We start from the raw sequence: 27,093 nt of genomic DNA, 5'->3' as shown, positions 1-27,093 counted from the left end.
GCTCGATCTGCCCCATCCGGAACTCCCTGTGGGCGGACGTCTCTCTGCTTTCCTTTCCTAGTGGCAGGATATTACAGAGGACGCTTGGGCTTTTGTCGGTGGTCAGGGTGGGTCTAGGTATTCCCCTTCTTCAGGATTCGTCCCTCGCCTCCTGGCCGTTTTTGTTTCTTTCCTCCTCCCGGGGATTCAGAAAGGGCACGGGTGCTCCAGGAGGAAGTAGGGACCATGCTGCCAAGGCAGAGATGCCCTTGGGGCTCACGACAGCTCCTTTGGTGTTCACCAAGTTGCTGCTGGTGTTTCCTTCACTCCTGCAGAATAGACGTCCACATCTATTTCGACGACTCCCTCATGCCTCTTTTGGTGTGGGAATCGTTAGTGAAGGACACTCGTCTGGTCCTGAAACTCTTGCTCAGAGTCGGCTTCATTCCTTCCAGAGAGAAGTCAGAGGTTCCTTCATATTAGGACTTCTTCTTCCTGGGGAACCATTTTGACATGGTTCGGGGCTTAGCCCTTCCACCTCTGGAGAAGTTTGAGAAGGTCAGGGCTCTGGCTCTGACTTTCATCACTTGGTCGCTTGTCCAGGTACATTGGTTCCTCAGTTTTCTGGGGTATCTCAACTCCTTGGCATATGTGGTCCCCCTAGGGAGGATTCACATCGGACCTCTCCAGATGTTCCTCCTGTCTGACTGGGTTCCGTCATCCAGGAGGCCTGGATCCCGCTTACCCAGTCGGTCAGGGAGTTCTCTTGCTGGTGGACCATTCAGGAGAACGTTTTCCACGGGGTACCTCTGACCAAGCCTATCCCCTCTATGATCCTGTTCATGGACGCGTTCATGACAGGAATGTGAGCTTACCTCGATGGCCAATGCCGCTTGGGGGAGTGGTCTGGCGAACAACTCTCGGAGCACATCAGTGTACTCGAGATGAGACTGTTCATTTGGCTCTGCAGTCCTTTAGGGGTATCCTGCAGTCCAAAGTGTGGCTACCGACAACAGTTGTCGCGTATCTGGAGAGACAGGGGCCACCAGGTCTCATGTCCTGTGTGCCCTCTCCATCCACATCCATCTTCTCTGCCAGGACATGCAGTTGACCATAGCGGTCAAGCATCTTTCTGGCAGGCTGAGTGTGTTGGTGGCCACTCTCCAGGCGCCACCAGCCGGTGTTGACGGAATGGCAGCTGTGTCTCTTGATTTTCAAGGGGAATTGTCAGGCGTGGGACAGACCTATTATAGACCTGTTTGCCACTTCCCTGAACAACCAGCTGCTAACCTTCGTCTCTCCGGTCCCAGACCGTAAGGCGTGGGCTGTGGACGCCCTTTCTCTGGAATAGGAAGGGACGTATGCATATGCATTCCCTCCCTTCAACCTGGTGGGCAGGGTTCTACAGAAGTTCTGGGAGCATCACTGCTCCTTACTTCTGAGAGCCCCTCTGTGGCCGAGGCAGGCTTGGTTTCAGGAGCTCTTGTCGTTTCTGGTGGAGGAGCCCTTGGCTCTCCCCACCAGACCGAATCTCCTTCGCCAGCCTTGGCCCAGAACGACACACTCTTGACCAGAGATCCTCCACCTTCACGCGCTGAGGCTATCTCTGGAAGCCACGCCAAGGCAGGCTTTTCTCAAGAGGTGTCAGATTGCATTGAGCAATCAATCAGGGCTTCCTCTTCTGCCGTCTACCAGTCACGTTGGATGATCTTCTGTGATTGGTGTGTCGGCAAGGAAGCTTATTCATTCGAAGCCTCTGCATTTGATTGCGGAATTCCTAATCTCTCTGTTTAGGTACCGCTATCTGCCACCTGGCACTATTGCTGGCTATCGTACAGCTATTGCCAGAGTTCTTGCTTGTTATGGCAGGAAGGAGATCGGTTAGTCCTCCTCTCTTTCTGCCCTAATCAGAGGCTTTGCTATGAATAGAGTTGTTTTTAGCGAAGAATCAGGTTCCGGGGTTCTCGCACGATCCCATCAAGATCCTGGCTGTGACTAGCTCGGAGGAGCGAGATAGGTTGCTTTGTCCTTGTCGGGCTCTTAGGTTTTATCTTGATAAAACCAGGGGGGGGCGGGGCTCTCGATCCCGTCTGTTTTGCCCATTAAACAGGGGCAACGAGATATCTCCTCCCAGTCGGTTTCCAGGTGGGTTTGCCAGGTGATTTAGTATGCTTACGAGCATTTTGATGATCTGGCTCGGGCGAGAGCGAAAGCGCAGTCTCACGAGGTCAGGGCCCTTGCTTCATCCTGGGCCCTTCTCTCAATGAGTCCTCATTTCAGGAGGTCATGTCTGCAGTATTCTGGCAGGGCAGGGATACCTTAACAGATTTTTATCTGTGATCCCTAGCTTCCCACTCAGAAGGCCTGTATTCATTGGGACCTTTGGTGGTGGCATAGTCAGTGGCTGGGCCTCCTCGTTAGCCCCGGGCCATGTCTTTCCGTACGGCGGCATGTAGGTACACCTGCTCTTTCACAGAGAGGTCCCTTCCTTCACTTTAGCACTCTGTTCTCCCTCCCTACTACTTTGGTTGTGCTGAAGGGGCTGCCTGGCTTCTAGTCACCACTACGGTAAGACGAATTCGCATACTAAAGTTATGGTAATTATTACTGAAATGAAATTGAGGTTTTTTAATGTAAAACCAATTTTCATGATGTAATACTTACCATAACTTTATGGAGTCCCACCCTATCCTCCCCTCTTCCTTATCTGCCTGGCTGCCCCTCTGTGGGGTTTATGCCATAAAGGTTATTAGAGGAAGGGAGATCACTCTGCGTTCCTGCCGTGATGGCTCATGGATCGTAGGGAGGGCGGGATTGTTTTTCTTTTGAATCTTTTGTTGTTGGGATACAAAGATGGGTGTAGGTACTGTATTTGCATACTAAAGTTATGGTAAGTATTACATCATGAAAATTGGTTTTACATTAAAAAACCTCAAGTTAAGCCTTTATCATACACTGTACTTTACACTTACACATATTCCTATGATATATGTACTTAGCATAAAAGTCCACCAAACACACTGTATGAGACTTTATAACTTTACTCTGTGTTGTATAAGGGTCTCTTGCCTGGTGGTATAGGTTTTCCTCTGGTACTCAGATTCTGTCCTACAGTAAGATCCCCTGTGTATACTCATAGTGTTGGATTGTCGTTATACATCATCCTTGTCATTTAAGTTAAGGTTGTAGACCACTTTACACTTTATATCAGTAATTGGTATTAGAATTCACAATATATTGTCATCCTCATAATATCCCTATTATTTATAGTGACATACGTGTTCTAGTGTAGGATACAAATACCTGGTACATTGCACATTAGTGTCTATAATTTATGTTGGATTTATCTCCCTTGTACTTTAAACTTAATTTGAATTAAAACTTAAGATCTTTACTACTTTATGTCCTTACATGTACATATCAAACTTGTGATTGATGTTAAATTTCAGAAAAAAATATTTTTGTTCTACCAATATTTTTCAGAGTTAAGGTGATGTTAAATCACACACTTTTTTTCACTGCTTTGTGTTGAACTTTATGAACTGCTAATGCATTCTTATCTTTCTTTCAATTAAATTTTTCTTTTTTTCCTTTTTTTCCTCTTATGTCCTAAAAACCAAAAAAATATGATCTCCATACTTCAACAGTTGATCAACCAGGCCCTGAACCATTATGAAGATAAGCTAAATGGTTCACTGTATGGAACTCTTTAGTGGCAAGGAGTTTTCTCATAGAGAATGTCTTTAATAGTGTCCAATGTTTCTATTAACTTGAAGGCAGAACTAATTTCCTGTCACTTCCCTGGTGAGACCAGAGTGACTCTAAAGCCACCCTGTAACCATACAGAGTGTTGATCTAAAGCAATTGGCCATCACTCCTGGGACTGACCATGTGTGACACTGGTCAGTAATGTGATAATATGATAGCGGTGACCAGTAACCCGCGGTGATAGTCAGCCACAAATACCCATTGATTGATCATGAAGATCCCATCAACAGAGCTTTACTGCCAACAACAAGTCCCCCAGTGTGTCAATAAGATATTGGAGCAAGGTCAGATTCAATAATACATGTAATATTAAAAAATGACAAAAAAAAAAAAAAAAAACATCAGAAATTAAATAACAAAAAATTGTCTGAATTTAATTAACAAGGTCTGATATAAAGTAGCACAGTCTGACATAATGTAGCAGGTCTAACATGATGTAGTAAGGTCTGACATGTTGAAGCAGGTCTGACATGATGAAGCAGGGTCTGACATGTTGAAGCAGGTCTGACATGATGAAGCAGGGTCTGACATGATGTAGCAGGGTCTGTCATGATGTAAGCAGGGTCTGACATGATGTAAGCAGGGTCTGACATGTTGAAGCAGGTCTGACATGATGAAGCAGGGTCTGACATGATGTAGCAGGGTCTGACATGATGTAAGCAGGGTCTGACATATTGAAGCAGGTCTGACATGATGTAGCAGGGTCTGACATGATGTAGCAGGGTCTGACATGTTGTAGCAGGGTCTGACATGATGTAGCAGGGTCTGACATGTTGTAGCAGGGTCTGACATGACATGATGTAGCAGGGTCTGACATGATGTAGCAGGATCTGACATGATGTAGCAGGATCTGACATGATGAAGCTGGGTCTGACCTGTTGTAGCAGGTCTGACATGATGTAGGAGGGTCTGACATGATGTAGCAGGGTGTGACATGTTGTAGCACGGTCTGACATGATGTGACAACAGGTACATATTTTCAAGAAAAATGTTCTTAAATGATAAGGAAATGAGAAAATCATGAGGAATGGAAGCTAAATACAAAGTCTAAGTAGAAGTTAATTATCCTTTCATTTGGGAAATGGCCTTTTTACCTTAATTTGGGATGAAAATTGATCAATTGGGAAAGAAAGGTGGAGTTTCCAGAAATGCTAATTTCCCATATAGGTCGGCCTAAAGATTTTTTCAGCTTTCAAGACCACTCAACAATACTTTGTGCCATCAAAATTGGTTCCCTTGGCTTTATATTTAATCTAAATTAATCGATGACGCACTTGCCTAATTAACTAATTACGTAACTAAATTACTAAACTATGAATGCTGATTGTCACAAAACAAATAACAAAATGATTGATTATTTTAACAAAATGGAAAAGTTCCAACCATAAACTACATACCAAAATACTAACACAGTAAGTGCACTGCCAATATTGTTGCTTTTTTCAATGATTTTGAGATAAAAACGTCAATTTTTTGAGAATAAATGACATTTTGTTGTCTTCCATATTGAGTCCATTCAAAATTATTTAGCATATAGATAACTTCATCTTTTACCCTAACCCTGCCCTAAGATCAAAACTTCACCATCTGTACAAAGTGTCGACAACATTAACTTGTTGAACAATAGTGGACAAGGGAGACCATCCTGTTACATTCCAAGCCTTCATGTACACAAATGTCTTTCCTAATATATGACAACTCGTAGCACGCATACAAGTAATGCCCACATGTCCTTAAATGTCATTTGTAATTAGGATGTTTAATACAATATACTATATGACCAATAGTTACTCTACAAATCTTCCAACAATATACCATATACATATCACCTAATATCATCAAATGTTGTTTTGACATTACTGTCTACATTTTCTACAAAGACAGAGACTTTACACACCTAATACAGAACCGTTCTCACAATGAGAGGCAGATGTGTAGGTGCAGGTTGTAAAGTTGACTTTAGGAGAGACATTAAAACCCAGGGATCTGCTAGAAATATAAGAATACCCAAGCACAATTGGTTATTTGATGTTTGAAAGGCAGATGGCAATAACTTTAATGATGATTAAGAGATTGGTATGTGTGGTATGTGTTTTAAGAATTACCATAAAGGAAAGCCACAACCTGAAGGTCAAAGCGTCTCACTATTATCCATTGAAAATCTATTTTATGGCCAGTCGTCCCACGGAAAATACACACTATTTATGAAGGGCTTCAATCAAAACTTGACTGTATTGCCCAAGCGTGCAAAACACAAACTCATCTTTCATCACAAACTGTGGTGCCTTGGTCCTCATACATTTGTTCATTTCATAGGGAAAGATCTTAACCCTAACATTGAAATCTACATTGATGAAAGAGAAACGTTGACTTCCCAGATACCTTCCAGATCAAAGGAAATCATCAATGATCTTTTGGAGATATCACATATGTTATCAAACCAGGAGTTTTCTTTTACTCTACATTTCTCCTCTCTGGATGAAGCAGATTGTAAAGCCTGGACTGGTTGGACAAGGACACAGTTTCTAAAAATGCTTTCTTACTGTTCATCCTCTATTGGCACTGGTATTTACACTCTAAACCACGAGGATACACTATCGTTGTTCTGGGTAAAAATGAAGATGGACATATCATGGAAACAGTGTTTAATTAACTCTTTTTAACATGTCAATTTTCAATATATCAAAAACATTTCATTCCAAAGTAAAAGCATTAGAAATAGTCATTGTTCCTTTGTTCCTTGAATGTGAACATCTTACAGGAGAAAACATTCTTGAACACAACACTGTGTTCTCAGAAGTATTTCTTTGCTAGTGGTCTACTGTCATACTTGATGGTACATATATCTTTATTCCTAAGAGCTCTGATCACAAGCTCCAGATAATCTACTGTAAGACCTTTTCCTGGAAGCAATGATGATGCAAAGATTACAAAAGTCATCATGGATAGTCTCTTCTGACTGGAGAAGATGATGTAGTTTTTTATCGAGGGTTAAGGGATGTTTTGTCAGATTTGGAATCACATGGTTTAACAACATATATGCTGTCGTATCTAAAACCTGGACTCCAAATGATAACTTAAAAGCTAATATTAATACATTTGTCAATCCATAACTAAATTCAGATTGGTAGTGGAGTCATATTACGGACAATTCAAGCAATGGCTGTTTTTTAAAACACATCTTGCCTTCATCTATTTTATTGATGTCATCGAGGCACTCGTTAGAATAGTAATAGCCTGTCACAATGGAATCTGAGGACCCATCGAGACAGAAGGGATAGAGCGCTGGCTGCCAAAATGAAAGTGTGCCTTAGTGTTCACTGTGACCCCTACTAAATATCATTGGAAGCTGGCTACATAAGTAAGCAAAGCACCTCTGTGATGATTATGAGATCTGGGTCTACCAACACTCAGGAGACATTGTACAATGCCAGATTCAATCGAGGCATAAGGGCAGTGTAAGGTACAATGTTTAGATCTAGAATGACGGCTCCAACACCTTTAATCCACTAAAGGATTACTATTGCCAGTGTCCTACTGAACAGAGAACCATGGGGGTATGTGCCCACGTAGCCAGTGTCCTGTACTATTTAGGATACTACATGCATTTGGAAACCAAAAGCCTTTGTATCCAAAAGTCAAAAGGTTTAAGAAAAACCTGAAGTAATGTAGATTTCACTACCAACTTGAACAATTAGAACTACATCATTGTACAATGTAGACGGACACTGACATGGCCATCAGATTCTAAGACCAAGAAGCCTTATTAGATTCCAGATTAAGTAGTTTAATGCGTAAACCAACTTAAATCTATCATTTAGCATTCTTGTTAGAATATTGATTCAACAGTTGTAAGAACATTTAATTTTTGTTATCAGTGAACATGTCGGCCATTTTTGAGGTTGAAATTTCACTTTAGTGGGTTATTAGTGTAGGTGACATTCCCTTTGTACTAATAAAACCAATTGTAAACATTTTATTACAGTTCACTTTAAAATACTTCAAATTAATGTCAAAAGAGCATGTTCATTCTCAAAATCCATCACATTTTTATCTCCTGTTGTCAATGTATTCAAAATTGTGACTTCTTGCTTTGCATAAATGATATCTAACATATTATTATCAGTATGTTCATGTTTCTGCAAAAACCATATATTATTTTTTTTTTATTTTTGGCACAAAAAGAGTACTACTTTCTTGCATTTGTACATGTTTTGATTTAAATGCCTATTTGTAAACGTACGACTACAGAGGTTATCAATAGTATTTGCTGCTTAGGCCATTATGAAACCCCATCGTTTTGAGTTTTAGGAGTAAACTATATATTTGTTTAATTTTGCCTTATTTTGGAATAAATCCAACTGGGAATGGGGCTTAAATTTGGCTGAACAGAGCCGCCAGACAGAGACCTGAAAGAGTAAGTGAATATATTTAGGTCACAGTGGCTGACCTATTTGTCATGTGATGGTAGACCTGGTCAAGATGTATACTGTATGTTTATATAGTATATAGTTTATATAAGTATAATTATTAAAACTTTATTTACCACCTAAACCTTTGAAACTGGAATGTAGTGGTGTTGACTCCCCACCACCGATTATAAACTTCCTATTGTATGGAGTGAGCACCTTGTGGTACCCATATACCAATAAAGTGACTACCAAACAGCCCGAACATCAGCACCGACATTGTTTTTATCATTGAGTTTTAATTCATATACTATATATGGGTTTAGAGAACTAGAGAAATGTAAATTATCCCTGTAATAACCCCAGGGCAGAAACACATTACCTGTAAGTCAGGGGAAGGTGTCATTACTGGGCACTGAAAGGGTACTAGTTCACAGTTTAACTGAACAGCAACATTTACGAGTGGGCTTATTACAGGATAATGAAATAAAGTGAGTTAATAATTCTACTGGGCAGATATTGGTAGAAATGAGCTTATTGCTACATATCAAAATAATTATGAATTTTAATCTAAATGTACAGATATAAGGACAGATAGACGGATGGACAGATGGACAGATGAAAAGAAACAATATAGTTTTAATTTTGATTTAATAAAGAGTTGGGAGCATAAATGTAACAGTCAAATAGCACATCCAATTAAATGAAAGGTCAAAGTTCAGATGAAGATACTAAATGAGATAGGAAAACAATCATTTTTATCTAAATGAAAGTGACACCTTTTTCCTTTCCAGAAGGTTCCCTGGAAACACAGTGGATTAACACCTTATTGTCAGTAGTATGATGGTAGTGATAACAAAGACTGACAATACATCCACCGTACAGAATACACGAACTCAGCAGCCAATCAACAGATTATCAGAACCTGAAAATTACTGTATTCAATGCAGAATGTATCACACAATGCATCTGGAAGGATGGGGAGAGGGGAGGCCGGAGTGATTGTATGCCAAATGCATACATCAATGCATACATCACAGCTGAGACATTGTCGTAGTTACATCAGGTCTCTGTAGAGGCCTCGGTTACAGCGACCTACAAACTGAGGACAAGTATACCCGGAGGTTCATCAATTATCTAACTTGCATTTTCCATTTAAAATCTTTGGAAAAGAAACGGTTACATCCGCTATGGTCTGCATTGTTAACTTAAATAGAGAATTGTCACCTCAATTTCTGTCGCAAATTGTACTTTCAGAAAATGCATTCAGTTAGATGTCTGTAAGGTATATTGAAGAATAAACTCAATGAATTGAATGATATGTCGAACAGCCCTAGCTAGCCAGCAGTGGCACTTTATTCTAAAATTGGATGTAGACACTAAGAATTGTGCCATGTGTAATATTGTCTAATTACACTTCAATACCTTCTCAATTTCATTTGTTGGGTTGTTACCCTTTGTTTTGGTGTCTCTGCCCATTCTGTCCTAATATTTTGCATAAACTTGCATAAACTTTCTATGTTTTTTCTTGCTTGGTTGTATATAAGGTAATGCTGCAATTGATATATTACACATAATCACTTTGCTGATTACAAAAAAATAGAAATTATCGAAAATCAACGGCTTTCAAAATAGTTTTAAGCAAATATCTGTAAACTGACCTACAAAGGCTTGAGAAGCATTTTTAATCATTGTAGATGATTTACCAGGTGCATATATGTACTACATTGGATGAGGATGTAAAACCACTTCCACAGTCTCCCACTAATTACAAAGTACTAGGACCTGCATCTTGCCACTTTCCCACATGACTGAGCTACAATTTAGGATTTCAGCTGGGGCTATACTTGTAATATTGATTGAGCTGTTCACTTCATCAAAATAAATGCCATCTGCCAAAGCATGATAAGCTTCAAAATTATTTCAACAAAATTAGAATGAACATAGATTTTGATTGTTTATAACAATATTATAACACTTAAAACTTCTATGATTTCAGACAAGTAATATTGTTTTTGAAACATAATGATTTTAAATTGGACTGAATTTTATTTTAGAAAATCAACAAATTTCAAATTAAAATTAGCAAACAAGTCTTAAAAAGATGTTGATGGCAACCAACGCACTGAAGACAGATGACAGTATCAATTTCCAATGTTTATGCACAGCGTTACATTGCTTTAGTATTTTTTATGCAGATTTTGAAACAAACTGTTTACTGTTTCACACAACAAAATATTTTGAATCAACTCTTTTTTTAGTGAAGTCTCCAACACAAAATTAGGAAAAAATAGTCAATATTTCAACAAGTAATCGTAATAAAATTTGAAAAGCTGTCTATCAATAGGATATGTTATGTAATGTAAAAGAGAGAGGATTTTAAGAAAAAAAAGAAAAATGTTAATTATGAAGAGTTTCAAATAATGCATGCATATTTTAGTTTTAATGTATCAGACTTTGCAGGAAAAGTCCCTTTATATTCCAGCAAGATGTTAAGAGAGCAGAGCAGTTAACTTTGTTCATGTGAATTTGAGTGCACAATAAATGTCAGAAACCATGTTAATGTAAAAAGTTAAAAAAAAAAACAAAATGTATGTATTTTTATTGGATAGATGTATTAACAGTTTTAATCTATATTTCATATATACACATGTATATGCTCTTTTAAAACCCTGTAATAAGCCCATCCTCTAGTTGGAGATCTGGTTCATTCTGTTTTTCATTCCCTGGGTTTATTGCAGGAGAAATATGATACACTGACGGCATCAATGAATCAAAGAAAATGAACAGATTTTACGAATAGCAACTGTTGTAATATGGGACTCTATCAGACATTGATTAACAATATTAGCATACTGAGAAATCCTACCAATAAATCCCAAAATGTCTGTGGATTACAAATCATTTTAACTTTTCACAGATCTATTGATATTTTCCACATAATACATGTAATGTGACTTCATTCCTTTCCAAAACACTACCAACTCTAAAATGTTCTTCCCAAGATTTTCATTTGCTAGAAATTCATTCCAATCCTTGCACTTACTGGTAGTGATGTTAAAAATTTAATAGACATGGACTCATACAGCATTAATTTTGATCCAATTGTCCCTCATTTGTCTACGACGCCACTGTGCATAAAGCCTGGTAATTTTAAAATCTGGAGATAACATCCCTTGTTTTCTTCGGAAATTATTTCCTATCTGGAGCCGATTTCTTTAAAACTTAATGATGGCTGTCTGTACACAGTAATTAGTGCTTGTTTCTGAGGTCAAGTGTTCTCTTAAAAGACACGCAATTTAAACATGGGAAATAATTAGTGTTTCTTTCTAACAGATTGAAGGGTTCTTTGAAGTGTGAGCAGTTGAACATTTATTTCAATGATTATACATAGAACAATGGAGTCAGCTAGAAAGATAAATCAAATGGGACGGAATTCAATTTCGTTAGAGAGTTTGAAGCAAAGCTGGTGGTTTTTCTTTTGTGTACATTTCTTTTTCCATCTGTGTTTCACATAATGGATTTATGTCAATTTGGATTTCATAATGACATTGGTATTTGCAAAATCGAAAAAGAATTATAAAAAGAAAAAAAAAAAAATTTCCAATACATATTTCAATTTCAATTTCAAATTAAATTGACTTTCCAAAAAATATTTTGACAAGCAGATTGAAAGGAATTAACACACAAGTGTCCATATCATAAATGAAGCACATATAAAATGCAACAGCAAAGAATAGAATTCTCCATACACTCAAATTACTTCTAGGAAATCCATGTGGAAAAGGTCATATTTATTTCCAGCCAAAAACGGAATCAGAACATTTTTTACCAGTTTTAAAATTTGTAGTTAAGATGACCTAATATTTTACCAACTTTTCAAACATTCAGGAAGAAAAACGACTGTCGTATAAAAATCCACAGGGGAAACCCCTCATATTCTAGAAATACTGAGAAAACATGTACATGTTAGAGTTAACAGGAAGTTAGATATCATATGCTTTCCTGACACAATGCAAACATTTGAAAGGTCAGCAGATTTCTTTTTATGGAGTGGGGTGAGATGATGATGGTCACATGAATTGTTATGTTAAGTGGTCACAAAGTGCCATCTATATCAACATCAGACCACTAACATGTTTAACACATATTTTCTTCTTCAAACATTGTATTACCCAAACCATTAATGAATGCCTCTGTGATTAATTATCAATAGTAATAAATCTGTTCATTTTCCTTATCTTCATTTTCATATTTATACAACCCCCATCTATATATTTTGTGTTGTCCTTATGTACAATAGTATATCTGAAGTGCACAGGGACTTGGCACATAAGATACTTATAATACATATGTTGCACAGGGACTTGGCACATAAGATACTTATAATACACGTATAAAGGCTTTTAAGATGGGAATTCAAGTCAAATTCTAGTCCTTGTGCTACAATCAGACCTGGATGATCCCTACATAACACATGACAGGCAAATTATAATAACAGTCCTTTAAAATTCTACTTCTGTACCTGGAATTAAACTTAAGCTTTGAAATCAGAAGGATAACAGACAACTTGGAAAAGTTAAGATATATTTCCAGAAACGCCAACAGCCTTGAGACAATTTGGATATTTCAACCTTTTCATTAGGAAATGGTTTATGATATTGCTAGGTATCTACTGGCCAGTTCTGGAGAAAACTTGCATACAGGTATCAGGGGTCTGGAAAAATATTTTAAGCCACTAGGCACAGGACAAGTGGGCTGAAAAATTTACTCATCCGCATTGGAAATTTACTCGTCCAAATTCAGCTATGAAATGGTGACTTAATCAGGGAAGGTGTGACATGTGACTTTTTAAAATTTTTATTTTAAGTTTTAGTAAAAAACTATGCAGCGATGGCTGCTTTGCGTCAGACATTGTACACGACTTAGGCCTAGCTGTAATGTTTGTTTACATCTGACTGACTCGGTGCTGCATAATACAGACTGGTACATGTTGGTACTGCCCGAGAGCACCTGACATCAGTATGACCATGGGAAAATGACTAAGGTATTCCAAATGCTATATTTGACGTCATGGGAGTTCTGATGTAATCAAAAGTTAGAGTGCAGACTAGAATATTTTGTTTTCGAAGTACCGTAAACACATTTCTTTGTTTTAAATTTTCTTTACATTTTTATTGAAATTTGTAACATTAATATCATTGGAAAAAAGTACCCGTCCGACGGACGACAGACAAAGATAAATCTGGTTGTCCGAGACAATTTTCTCTCGTCCATGACAACCGGACAAGTGCTTTTCCTGACCCCTGATGTATTGATAATTTTTACTTTAATAACCTTTCACCCTTTAACTTTGACCACTAACTACACAAGTCTAATCACTTACAGATTTTTGTATCACCATATCATAGCATGAGTATATGAACTGATCTAAAATCTGTTGATAGTTCAGAAGGTATCTTCAAGTGTAGAACATGATGATGTGACGGTATGGTTTTAATATGAACTAAATATGTTTAGGGGTGTATGAGATATCTTGTACACAAACTATTTATTGCAAATGCAGTCATGATAAGCATGATATTTGAGCTTTGACCTTAAAGGATGATCACTAACATTTAATCAGGTGGAAATCTCCATGTTTCAAGGCTATATAGTAAATATGAACAAAATCTGTTAAGATCCGACTTCCACACAGTGGACAGAAAAACACAGACAAAGTGGTGTTGAGAAAGGAAGAGAAAGAAAAATCTGAAAGCCAATTTTTACATCTTATGTAATAGTACATGTGGCCTTACTAGTCTTGATTGATGGAAATCACCCTTTTGTCAAGCAGTAAAATGTCTGTCTGGAGAGCCAAAAGTTCCCAGTTCGAGTCCCGGCAAGGGGGCAGGATATTTGTCATTACTCCTTCCTATTACAAGGGTATATGTACAGTACAAAATTGTACATGTACCTCCTGGATCTGAATTAATTGGTCAATACCGCAGTGTTGAGGAAGACACCATGTTTTTTTAAATAGGATTATATGGAAATCTGACTTTGTTTATACCTTAATTACATCAGTTTATTTAACTTACAGAAATTGCCCTCCTTGAGAAAATCCAACAGCATGGTATCCATCCTGGAGTTTGGTGTCCTTGGCAATCTTGTCACATGCCATGGCAACCTGGTCATTGGCATTCATGAGGAAACCATTTTCCATGTCCTTTTTGAAAGAAAAGAAAATGTCTGCAATTCTTGCTACAGTTTAGGGAAAAAATCAAATCAAGGAAATGACATTTCATATCAACATACTGTAAGTATCCTGTGACGAGCCCAGGACTTCCAATTTCTAATGTCCGACTAAAATTACCTGGATGGGCTTCATATCCATGATAATGGACTAGTATATGTTTGGTAATTTCACCAAAGCCTAACAGATATAAGTGGGCTTATATGACTAGTAGTTTATTTTAACTTTTTTGTTTTACATCCTATCAAGAGTCAGTGTCATTTAAGGACCAACTGGTCTGAGTGGTGGAGAAAAGTCAGAGTTCCCAGAGAGAAAACACTGACCTGCAGCCAGTACCAAGCGACTGCCTCATGTGGGCCTTGACTCTGCGGCCCAGAGGTGAAGGACTAGTGATATAGATGGTCAGACGCCTTAACCACTCAGCTACTGCGGTTCCTCATTACATAACAAACTATATAATCATGATTAGCCATATAACACTATATTACTACAGATTGTCTGCCATGTTCTTTATACTTACTGTGACAATGTTACTGCCAATCATCAGACTGTTGACGTATACACCCTTAATTTGCTTCTCAATAAGTGATTTTATTGAGCCCATGCTCAAAGGGTTACAGCAGCTGTCACCTACAAAGTAATCAGTATACTGTTCAGTTTTAAAAGTTTCTTAATCGCCTTTTACTTCATATACCACTCTAATGATTCAATAACAGCTGTAGTGTACTTTGTCACCCTCAATGTATACTTTGTCATCCCTTTTGTATATTTTGTCATCCCTTTTCTATACTTTGTCATCCATGTTGTATACTTTGTGATCCCTGTTGTATACTTTGACATCCCTGTTGTATACTTTGTCATCCCTGTTGTATACTTTGTCATCCCTTTTGTATACTTTTTCATCCCTGTTGTATACTTTGTCATCCCTGTTGTATACTTTTTCATCCCTGTTGTATACTTTGTCATCCCTGTTGTATACTTTGTCATCCCTTTTGTATACTTTGACATCCCTGTTGTATACTTTGTCATCCCTGTTGTACACTTTGTCATCCTTATTGTATAATTTGTCATCCCTGTTGTATACTTTGTCATCCCTGTTGTATACTTTGTCATCCCTTTTGTATACTCAGTCATCCCTGTTGTATACTTTGTCATCCCTGTTGTATACTTTGTCATCCCTTTTGTATACTCAGTCATCCCTGTTGTATACTTTGTCATCCCTGTTGTATACTTTGTCATCCCTGTTGTATACTTTGTCATCCCTGTTGTATACTTTTTCATCCCTGTTGTATACTTTGTCATCCCTGTTGTATACTTTTTCATCCCTGTTGTATACTTTGTCATCCCTGTTGTATACTTTGTCATCCCTGTTGTATACTTTGACATCCCTTTTGTATACTTTGTCATCCCTGTTATATACTTTGTTGTCCCTGTTGTATACTTTGTCATCCCTTTTGTATACTTTGTCATCCCTGTTATATACTTTGTTGTCCCTGTTGTATACTTTGTCATCCCTTTTGTATATTTTGTCATCCCTGTTGTATACTTTGTCATACTTTGTCAACCCTTTTCTATACTTTGCCACCCTTATTGTATACTTTGCCAATCATATTTTGTATTTTGACACCTCTATTATATATATACTCCAGGGATAAAGAAATGCAGGATGATATCATTTGCAATATATATAAAGGCATTGTTTAAAAACAATGAAAGTCGGTCAAGCAACTCTCTAGGATACAGTTGACAGAGTCCTGTATTGAATGGTGTATTATTGTATTGTGTGATGCTGTCATTCAGGGAAAGCATGAAATAGACAAAAACATAGCAGTGTTGTGACATTGGAGTTTCACTGCTCATCATACTATTAGGTTATCTTCATAGAGACACATCATTTTCCATATTTTGATTAATTTCTAATGGTATTAAACAATGACACGACTGATGAAAGTTCAGAGGGGTCAGGCCATTGTTGCCAGCCATTTCTGTGTATATATTTGCTTGTTAGACGTCTAAGGGCAACTGGGTGGGTTGCTGACGGACCTCGATATGGACATCCACATGTGACTTCACAACGTCAGGACAGGTTTATTCGTCTCCAGCATTTGCACAATCAGCACCTAACTGCCACTGAATCTGCTCTTCATACCATAGGTACTCACAGCCGTCCTATCCAAGCAAAAACTGTAAGGAAACGCTGGTCTGTGGGCACGTCACCTGTTTGTAGGTGTACCCCTTACTGCTGCTCATTGCCAGCATCGTATGGCTTGGGTGGCGGCACATGCCCTAGGAATATATTCCCATTGAGGCAGTGGAGGCAGGTCTTGTTTACTGACGAGTCACAGTTCACCCTGTTTCGAGTAGATGTTTGACATCTTGTATACTGCGGTCATGGAGAATGTTTTGATGACTGCTGCATAGTAGAGACAAATAGGTTTCATTCCAGCAGGATAATGCTCGGCCCCAAGTAGCAAGGATCTGGACTGGCTGCTATACAGCCCTGACCTATCTTCTATTGAGCACTTGTGGGACCTGCTGGATAGACAGGATCACTAACACCAGCTTCCTTCTGTTACTCTGGCCCAACTGAGAGCAGCCCTGTTAAAAGAATGGGCCAACATCCCAATGAGGATGATAAACTCACTCATAAACACCATGCCTTGGAGAATCTTGACTGTGGCGAGAGAAAATGGAAGGCATACCCGGTATTGAATAGCCAGCTACCACAATCAGTCCATTTCGATTTCAGATTACAGAGTTCTCTTTCAATTCACTTCCATTACTCCTAAATTACTTCCCAGATACAAATTGTTCATTTTGCAATTTGTTCTGTATGGATCTATCTTCATATAATCAAAGTCTTTTCTAGAATCATCTTCAAAGTTTACCCTGCGTTTCTTTATCCCTTAAGTATATATTGTCATCCCTTTTGTGTACTTTGTCACACCTATTTCATATTTTGTCACACCTATTGTATACTTTGTCACACCTATTTTATACTTTGTCACACCTATTGTATACTTTGTCACACCTATTGTATACTTTTACAACCCTATTGTGTATTTTGCAACCACCAGTGTATACTTTGTCACTTCATTTGTGTATTTGCTACTTCGCTACCTCTTTTGAAATAGCGTTATACTGTATGACACAATGACACCATTAGGTCAAGTGATCAGAAATGTGATGTCTTCAATCTTTTTTATATCTGGCAAGGATCAAGAGTTAAAATTTAAAAAAAAGACCAATTATAGACTATAGCAGAAAAAGTACAATGAACATGAAATAACAAGAAGTGTTCAAGTGGTCCCTATAAGATGTAATGCTTTGTTAACAAACTCCAGACTGTACCAAGTTTGCTTAGGCCTGACCATATAACAATTGGTTAAATCATATTCTGCTTAATATATTCTTCTCAAGCTGGTAATGTTCTTTTATAATGTAAAGACTATGAAATCATTTAACAATAGAAACTGATATAGAAGTGACTACAGGTGTCCGGCAATATCTATCACACTGTGATATCATCATAGCTGAAGTCCAATCTTATAAGATATACTACTGTAGGTGTACAGGAATATGTATCATAAGTTACTATAGCTGATATCTAACTTACATGTATGTACAGGTTGAGGTGCCTCCAGTCTATATTACATGATTCATCAGCAATTGTCTGTACAATTTGAAGATAAAGTTGTTGTTGTTGTTTTTTTAACTTATCCTACATGTACACATACCTTCCTATTGCAAAATAAAAATCTCTCAGCATCAATTCAAAATCACTACAAAAAACAATTTCACAGAAGCTTTCCCCATGTTGATTAAAGAAAGGCTCTAACAAGATCTTTAGACAGAGGCCTTTTCAAACAAATTGCTGAAAACTAGGGTTGTCAGAGAAAATGTGTAACTAATGTATATTATATATATAAAAATGTATTTTCTGTAGAGTCTGTCCATTTATCATCAATGCTTAATTCACAAGTTAGTATTATACCATTGTGAATTATTTGAAACATTGATTGAATGCTCTTAAAATAGTTGATCAGCAAACATGTGGCTAATTTTTGCTTTATACAAAGTTGAAGAAATTCTGATAATAATCGAAAACTAGCACACACACCCAGTACTGTCTTTTAAAAATCTTTATCTAATGTCCCATGTAGCTTTTGAACAATTTCACATCAGCGAAAAAGCATTTAACCTGTTGTTAACCAACAAAAAAGTAAACTGTCATGAGGATTGGCAGAGATGGTAGGTTTACTAGGAAAATTCTTCAGAGAATATATATATGTATATTAGCAGAAAAATAATTCACCATTCCACTGATGTATCGTTCATAACTATCGCTCTATTGTAAGTTATTTCAACTATTGCCTGAATGCTGACCAATGCAAGGGTTGCTTTAATGTTTGTCATTTTTATTTAGGGAGGAATTCTGACTGCTGACAACAACCAAGGCAAAAAATGAAACATTATTTTATTACAGAACTCTTCAGACTATGAAGCACTATTTCTGTAACAAATGGTTGGCCAAAAATATTGTGGTGGTAGTTTTACATTTTTTTATCAAGAAGGAAGGAAACCGTACATGTTTAACCAACAAAGGCAAGTCTGTAAGATTTTAAATTCTTCAACAGTAAGAACATATCACAAAATAATCTGATATTCCAGCAATAACGTTTAATAATTTTACTGTGATAAATGTGAACAATGCAATTAAAATTCTTTCAAAAATGTGTTCATTTAAAGTTAAAACCATCGCCCACTGAACTATGAACCCCATGTTACATCGTATATTGTTGTGAAGACAGTGTTGATGTGCAAGTTAATTTCCCATTAACTAGTACAAACTACTTAGAATCGTGTTTTGAAAAATGTCATCATACGCTTATTATATTTTTACTAAGCTAGGTAAAAGAACTTACCCATGCCATGCCATAGGACGACCGGCGTCACAGCTAAACAGCCTGACACAATTGCTAAACATACAAACACTGTCAACAGCCTTGCGTTCGCCATTTTGGAATGTCATGTGATTTTGAAGTACGGACCAGTCATTATTTTTAAATTGACGTAATTAGTATAGCTTTAACAATATCTAAAACACGGTACATATAAATATATAAACGTTTATTTTATAACATACTCTGTGAACGACTTTTGAAAGATAATGCATTTTAAAAACTGTAACTTTAAATTTAAGTTTGAAATAATGATTACTCCCCTCCTACTAGAGGTCAATGTTTGTCATCGATCGGTTTGCATTATTGAATAGCGGTTCACATGTGCTAGGCTAACTGTGACAGTCCTGTTCGTAGTGAGACATGGCTCTGCAACGGCTGGGATGTACGGCGTGTACCTGTCTTCAAAGACAGTTCGTGCGACAGGGATATTCTTGGCAAGCTATTTCTTCAAAGAGGAGAGCTCACAAACTCATCAACCCAGAGTTTCCTGACAATCGGTTTTCAACTGTGTACAGAGATATACATGGGTCGGTTGAGGATTCATCCACTGCCAGAGACTTTATTTTTGCTCTGAAGCCTCATGAAAGATCTCTACTATTTAACGAACTGAAGAGTTTTGAAAGTGAAAACGAAAGTACCGCAGGTTGGTATAAGATGTCCTTGCCAGATAAAGTGAAAGTGGAATGATTGGCTTTACCGCTTTTGAAGTTCTCAGTGATGAGATTTTAAGTTTTTATTGATAATTTCATGATTTCTGGAGAACCAGTTTTTTGAATGGGAGAAATTGAGGTCTGAATGTCAGTATATCTTATATGAAATATTCCCATTGATTTGGGTATCAATGATGATTTTAGTAGATTTTTTTTCATTGCAGGTATTCTATATGTTTATACAGTCACCCAATCACACGTGTACTTTATAACACAACAAATCATTGTACACATGTAGTTCAAATAAAATGTATTTATGATAATTTATAATATTGGGAAAGGTTAAAGTCCCTGTAAACTTATGATAGAAATTTAGGTCCAAGTGATATCTTGAACAACATTTTTTGACATCCTGATGATCTCATGAGAAAAATTGTGCAAGGTCCCAATCATGATGATCCCTCGAGAAAATTGTGTAAGGTCCTGATCAGGATGATCCCACGAGAAAAATTTTGTAAGGTCCAGATCAGGATGATCCCCATGAGAAAATTGTGTATGTTTCTGATCATGATGATCCCACGAGAAAAATTGGTCCTGATCATGATCATAAGGTATTTGTGTTATCTTGATGCTAGTTATAGATCCTTCATCTTGTTAGATGTCACCTACAGTTGTTAGGGATAGTAGTAAGTATTACAGAATGAGAGAGTACACAGATTACATAGCTTTCTTCACTTTATACAGAGTTGTAACCCTTAAGTAGTCAATATTTGATTTTGTAAAATTTTATTTAAAAGTTTAGAATTATTTTATTCATTTCATTCTATGCTTTGAGTTTCAAATATTATGCCCACATTTGTAGCAAAAGGTGAATGATGTACAAATGACTTGAACCAAAAAGACCTAAAGTTAGATCAACGATTACATTAGATGAAGAATTGGGTTTGTTTCCATCACATGTGTAAGAATACTATGACAGATTGAGCTACTATAGGTGTGTGTCTCGTGTATATATTGTGTACAAGTTTGCTCAGACATTTGAGATTGGTGGCACTGAAGTGGCCTTTGATTGGCCAAATTGCCATGGCTGAAGGGCTTCTGCTGTGCTATACATCATTTTAAGACATTTGGAAATGTTAATCTGCCATATTGGTATCTGTGACAAAACCTTTTAATATTGTCTAAGAGGATTGTGTATCCATATTATATATGGCAATTTTAGCTGATGATACTGGTTTCTTTCCTGTCATGCAACAATCTAGCCGTATTGCATGATAAAGAAATCACTTTTCTGGTTTGCGATTTGTACAGTTTTATCGATAGTTGTATAAATAGATTAGACAATTTTCTGTTTTATGAAAAAACTTGAATGTATCGTTTTACTGTCTATTTTTGGATTTCAGTTTGCTTAATATGCAAAATTTCTCCTGAAACATTGAATGTAAAATGCTTTTATGTATATATTCTTTACAAAAGCATTTTACTTTCAAGCAATTTCAAATGCATGAATTCATTTGGGAACTTTATCAATTTAATTTTCTTATGTTATTCTGTCACTACAATTACATTTGTATTATGAAACTACTTAGCTAAAGCTGGTGTATCATACAAACAAGGCGTGCTGGCCCGTAAACCTGTAGTTATGTTGTGTTGCACATTACACGATTCAGAAAGTAACTTCCTGTATCAAGCCTCTAAACACATATATCACTAGTAGTTTGTAGCATTTTAAGAGTTGTATTTTTAACAGTATACCATAAAACCCCACAATAACACCCTTGAGTCAGTATTTGACGTACTTCAAAGTCATTTTTTTTTTTTTATTTCTTTTGTAATTTTGTCATATACCACTAAACAGTTTTGCAATGCTAAATATTTTGCACATAAAAGACAACAAATCAAGAAAATATATACTTATTGTAATTATATCAATACGGTTTTAATTTTCTCCCTCTCAAAACAATTACATATTGATTTTTTTTAACATATGTAACATTAAAATATTTATTTATCTTTTTCGTTTACAATTATACAACATTTCAGTTTTTCAAATAAAATCAATGAAAAAATTTACACTATTTGAAACAGTAAAAATTTTGCATTGACAGATTTAAAAACCCAATTGGATTGTCTATGTCAACAAAGAATCCTTTTGATGTTTATAATGTAATGGCCGCAGTTTATTGGTATTCTAAACAAGAACTGAATGATAACCATAGCCTGTTATATCATTAGGACCATGCCTTGCAGCTTTTGTTTCTGTAGATAAAAGCCATTGTACAGATATATGCAGGTTCCATTCCACAGATGTATTATTCCTCAAAATCAGCACTTTGATACCTATTCAAATGTATTGATGTGCATCCACAGCTTAAAATATAGCGAATAGGCTTCATGTTAGCTCACTTGGGCTTAATTAATGAGAATGAAAGGCTTCTGGATGTCCTTGTGTACCAGTTTTAAGAGCCAAGTGATGCCATCTCACACATGCCAAGGCTTTCTAATACATAAAATGTGCAAAACATTGAACATAGAGTTGTGTTTGCAAGATACAAACACTAAGAAAAATTTAAGTTAAAATTTATTGAAAATTCTCAAGCTTTAGAAATTCCAGTAAAGATCTGACACCGTTGTTTCTGAAGGCAAAGTCTACAAATGTACCCTGTACAGAAATATCACATTTTAACTCTGACACAAGACATTTTGGACGGATTTGAAATCTTCAATTTGACAAAAGTTTTTGTACTAAACGATTTCCATCAACAAAAATCAATTCTTATAAAATGAAAACTAACATTCTGAAGTCAACCAAGTACAACAAGAAAACAACGCAGAAAAAAATGGAATAGAATCATCTGAATTCTAGCTGACATGTTGATGCTGTCAGTGCCATTAAATTTTCCAGTCGGATTTTGTTTTCCCTCTTAGGCTTCCGATGTTCCCAGATTACCATGCAGATGATTGATATCTACCAATATGTTTTGTTTGAATAAATCACATCCTTTGATAAAAATATGTTTCTGATTCATTTTAACAGTAAAGTTTACTTTAAGTATATAACAAATATGTTTCATACTGGCCCATCCTTTACCTATCATCTGAGTCTGATATTAACCAAGATTATTGATGTTCAAGGCCTACTCTTTTGGAAGATACAGAAATTTTGTCAATGTTATGGCAGGTTACCTGAAGAACATGTTTTGGAATGTGATTGTGTGTATGTGTACAGAATAGACAGGGATTCATATAGTCACAAATTCAATTTGAATTTGATAATGTTACAATATTTACAGGATGGAAGATTTAGGGTTATGTGTTATCAAGCTGACAATACTTTTAATAGATTAGCTATTGTGTATGAAAGATTGTATAAAAGTATGAACATCTATAAATTGTTGATGCAGAATGCATGCCTTATCATGAACAAATCTACATCAATGATTTCTAAACAAATATTAAGGGGAAGATGAAAGGAAAAGGGGTTTAGAACATGGAGTGCACTGACAGGTAGCATAGTAAATTTTGATTATTGCATAATAATATAAAGATATGTCGACAAGGCTATTCTGAATTTGTTGACATTATTTGAAAGAAGTCTCTCTCAGGGACTTATAGTGTATAGCAGCAGAAATGCAAAGTTATACAAAGTCAAAATAACAAAATGATGGACACCTGTACAAGAACAAAATCCTTTTTCAGACTTTCTGTGAGGAATAATGTAGAAATTAATAAATTAAAAAAGATTTAACCCTATAATTATGTCAGTTGTGTGAATTGATATACATAGTATCATATATTTTCATGTGGCTCAGTTTGGGAAGTTCCTTGATTTCAGGGATAATATAACTCAATACATGCATTTTATGGTAACATTTCATCAACATATCAATTTGTGGATTAAAGGTATCCACGAAATCAGTGAATATAAATTCCCCACAAAAATAAATGAGTATTGATTTGTTTCGTATTCTGAACCAGTGCCAATCTTCAGGATAAGCAGGGAATTTCTTGTTGTTTGTACGATGTCATCTAATAGTGATTATTTTATTACTGGTAACCTTCTAAACCAAAGGCAGGACTGATCTTTTGTGTCAGATCCAGTTGTAATGAAACTGTTGTAAATGACAAAAGGTCAGCTTCTACAAGATATAGATGACATCAATCCCAATAGATTTACTATTGTTGATGACCATCTGCTGCATCAGAATTTTATTGCAAACAATCAGATATATGTGTCAAGTTGTAAGTGATAGATCCGTTGAACTGACAAATCCTATATACATTTATGAGATCATATAATTTAATATTGAATGATAAACTTATATTTATGCTTGTCGACAAATTTGATACTGACTATTTTTACTACTCTATTTTCTGGAATATAACTTAATATGAGGTGGGCATGCAGCTTATATACCAAAAAAAATTGGCAGGATGAAAAAAATCCCCAACAGTGCTAGATATTTTTTATACGAGTCACATGTTTGTAACTGAAACAGATCGTCTTGAACCTTCATTTGCAATCGTATACAGGATAATTTGAAGATTGATATAACAATAACATTCGTGTGGATTTAATTAATCATACCTTTTAATATGAATTACAATGATATCTTCTGAACTTGCGTGGTTACTTCAAAGTCCTAATGGAAGTTTACGTTAGCCTTTTGCATCCTGGTATCAATAGGTCATGCAGTTATAGGTCAAGTTATAGAACGACTGCCATTCTTGTTTACGATATGGATGGCATCAAGCAACTTACAAGAAGAAATGATATAGGGCTATAAGAATATGGTCAGCATGCAAGGACCTTCGTTGATATTTAACAATACAGACACCGATGGAGAAATTGATTAGCAAATGGTACATAACATCAGGCCCTGTATCTGTATGTAGACAATCTGTAATAAGCAAACCGTACGAAACATCAGGCCCTGTATCTGTATGTAGACAATCTGTAATAAGCAAACCGTATGTAACATCAGGCCCTGTATCTGTATGTAGACAACCTGTAATAAGCAAACCGTACGTGACATCAGGCCCTATATCTGTATGTAGACAATCTGTAATAAGCAATCTGTACATAACATCAGGCCCTATATCTGTATGTATACAACCTGTAATAAGCAAACGGTACATAACATCGGGCCCTATATCTGTATGTAGACAATCTGTAAAAGCACCAAAGCCAAACGAGTTAGATATTTGCTGTTTTAGATTTATTTAAATATATCCATAAAATAAAGGATTATCTATGCAAAATTTATTTACAACCTTTATTAAATGTTTGACTGATAATCTTGATAAATTGCCCTAGGTTGTCTGTTATATCCGCAAACTTTGGTCAACATAACGGTTACCACATTGTAAGAAGTGCTTTCCATTATCTGTTATTGGTATATCCAACATCAGTAATAGTGGTTACCATATCGTAAGAAATGGTGCAGCTTATAACCCAGAAAATATGGTAACTAAGCCTAGACACACGAATGGCTTTTAATGTTAGTTTTTTTTTATTATTACAATGATTCAGATCTTTTCCTGACGGGTTTGAAATACTTCAAAAGAGATGTGATGATGTATATGAAACATTAAATTCTTTTAAGGGTTTTTATCTGTCATTGTACTCTTATAACAATAAAACAGTGAAAACAGTACAATTTTGATTGAGGATATTACAGTATGGTAAACTGAACTGCTTTAGTTTTAAAGTAGGTAATTTCATTTCAGCGTTATTCATTTAAAGAAGCCACTATAGCACAGCCATTAGAGTGCTGGTCTATGTAACCTCAGGGGATGATCTGAGGTACATGGTTCAGGGACCGGTTGGCCAAAGGCTAGTTAACCAATACCTGGTGGTGAGTGAAAAATCTAATTATCGCCACTGAAAGAACATGAATGTCAAAGGAAAAACCAAAGCTCAAATTTCTCAATCATCACTATTTCAACAGCTGTTATAAAATGTTTTCGGTTTTATTTAATTTGTCTTTAATAAAGAATTTATACAATCTGCTGATTATGTCTAAAGAGCCTTTGAACAACCAATGACTGACTGCTTCCAACCCATTGTTTTTTGTTGTTCTCAGGAAGTTGTGAAATGGGTGGGGCTGTGGTGACATGGTTGTGTCCTTGGGCATTCTCTGATTGGCATGCATTGGGCCTTCTGTATGTTGTTCATTGAGGATACCGCAAGCTATTACTACATGGAAACCCAACCTCTAAGTAACCCTGGCTGTTCATCGGGGGATAGAACCAACAAGCACACAAATAAACATGTTCTTTATTCTGTTCCCCCTTCTCTTCAAACTCACAATAATAGGATAAGAGTCAGCTTTATGATACACATATATACACAGGGAAGTACTCTCACTTTGTGTGTATTATTAGCTACGACAAATTTAATTATGTGTAATATCTTCTGAAAAAATATGTTGATATGAAATGTTGTCATCCGTAATGACAAGTGTTACGATAGTTTACCACAGATGATTATTGATCGGTTTTTCCTCCACAGGTTTGCTAAATGTAATTATTCTAATGTACTCCCTAGAATATCGTTAATGCTATATATAGCTGTAGGCACTTGGATTTCCCTTCACTTTCTATGTGATGTTTGGCTGACAATCTATTGTTCCTGGTGAAGAAATAAATCATGCCCTTGTAGCACCTTTTATTAAAACATTTAATTTCTGTTAATTATAAGATCTATCAGTAAAAACACGTGATATTGATTGTGTGGGCTGTGATTAAGATATCTGTGCTACGGTTAGCTGGCCATAAAATTTGCCACAGGATTTAATGCTTTTATGGGTTAATTTTTTTACCAGGGGACACATAATATGTGTAAGAAAGAATTTGTTTCGCCAACTTATGCATATTTGTCCTAATAAACACCCAGTCCATGATAATCCCATCTGTGGATATCATTTACAATGTCTACAGCTAGCTATGTAGCCTTGAAATATTGGGTAAGGTTACAGTTTATATCAGACTTACATCTCTTTTAGATTTTGAAACTATTTTTCATTTCGTAAAATTCAAAATGCAATATGAAATATTTTTTTAGCAAAAACTTAAAAAGTAAAAAT

At 36.3% G+C, this 27,093-nt stretch overlaps 2 protein-coding genes across 2 annotated transcripts in view; one reads left to right on the top strand and one right to left on the bottom strand.

The window, feature by feature from the left end:
- Positions 1 to 19,410, bottom strand: part of LOC132562645 (palmitoyl-protein thioesterase 1-like) — a 33,781-nt gene extending 14,371 nt beyond the window's left edge. Inside the window, exons 1-3 of the mRNA XM_060227399.1 lie at positions 19,317 to 19,410; positions 14,912 to 15,021; positions 14,237 to 14,364 (exon numbers count right to left, since the gene is read on the bottom strand). Coding sequence (XP_060083382.1) covers positions 14,237 to 14,364; positions 14,912 to 15,021; positions 19,317 to 19,410 — 332 coding nt within the window. The remainder of the gene's footprint in view (positions 1 to 14,236; positions 14,365 to 14,911; positions 15,022 to 19,316) is intronic.
- Positions 19,411 to 19,650: 240 nt separating this feature from the next.
- LOC132562653 (transmembrane protein 65-like) overlaps positions 19,651 to 27,093 on the top strand; it is a 32,257-nt gene continuing 24,814 nt past the window's right edge. Inside the window, exon 1 of the mRNA XM_060227408.1 lies at positions 19,651 to 19,998. Within this exon, the coding sequence (XP_060083391.1) occupies positions 19,716 to 19,998 (283 nt within the window). The 5' untranslated portion in view covers positions 19,651 to 19,715. The remainder of the gene's footprint in view (positions 19,999 to 27,093) is intronic.

This window comes from Ylistrum balloti, unplaced genomic scaffold (assembly GCF_031769215.1).
Source record: "Ylistrum balloti isolate Yb309-2 unplaced genomic scaffold, AGI_CSIRO_Ybal_v1 Utg371472, whole genome shotgun sequence".
Lineage (NCBI taxonomy): Eukaryota > Metazoa > Mollusca > Bivalvia > Pectinida > Pectinidae > Ylistrum > Ylistrum balloti.
This window is presented reverse-complemented; position numbering and strand designations above follow the sequence as displayed.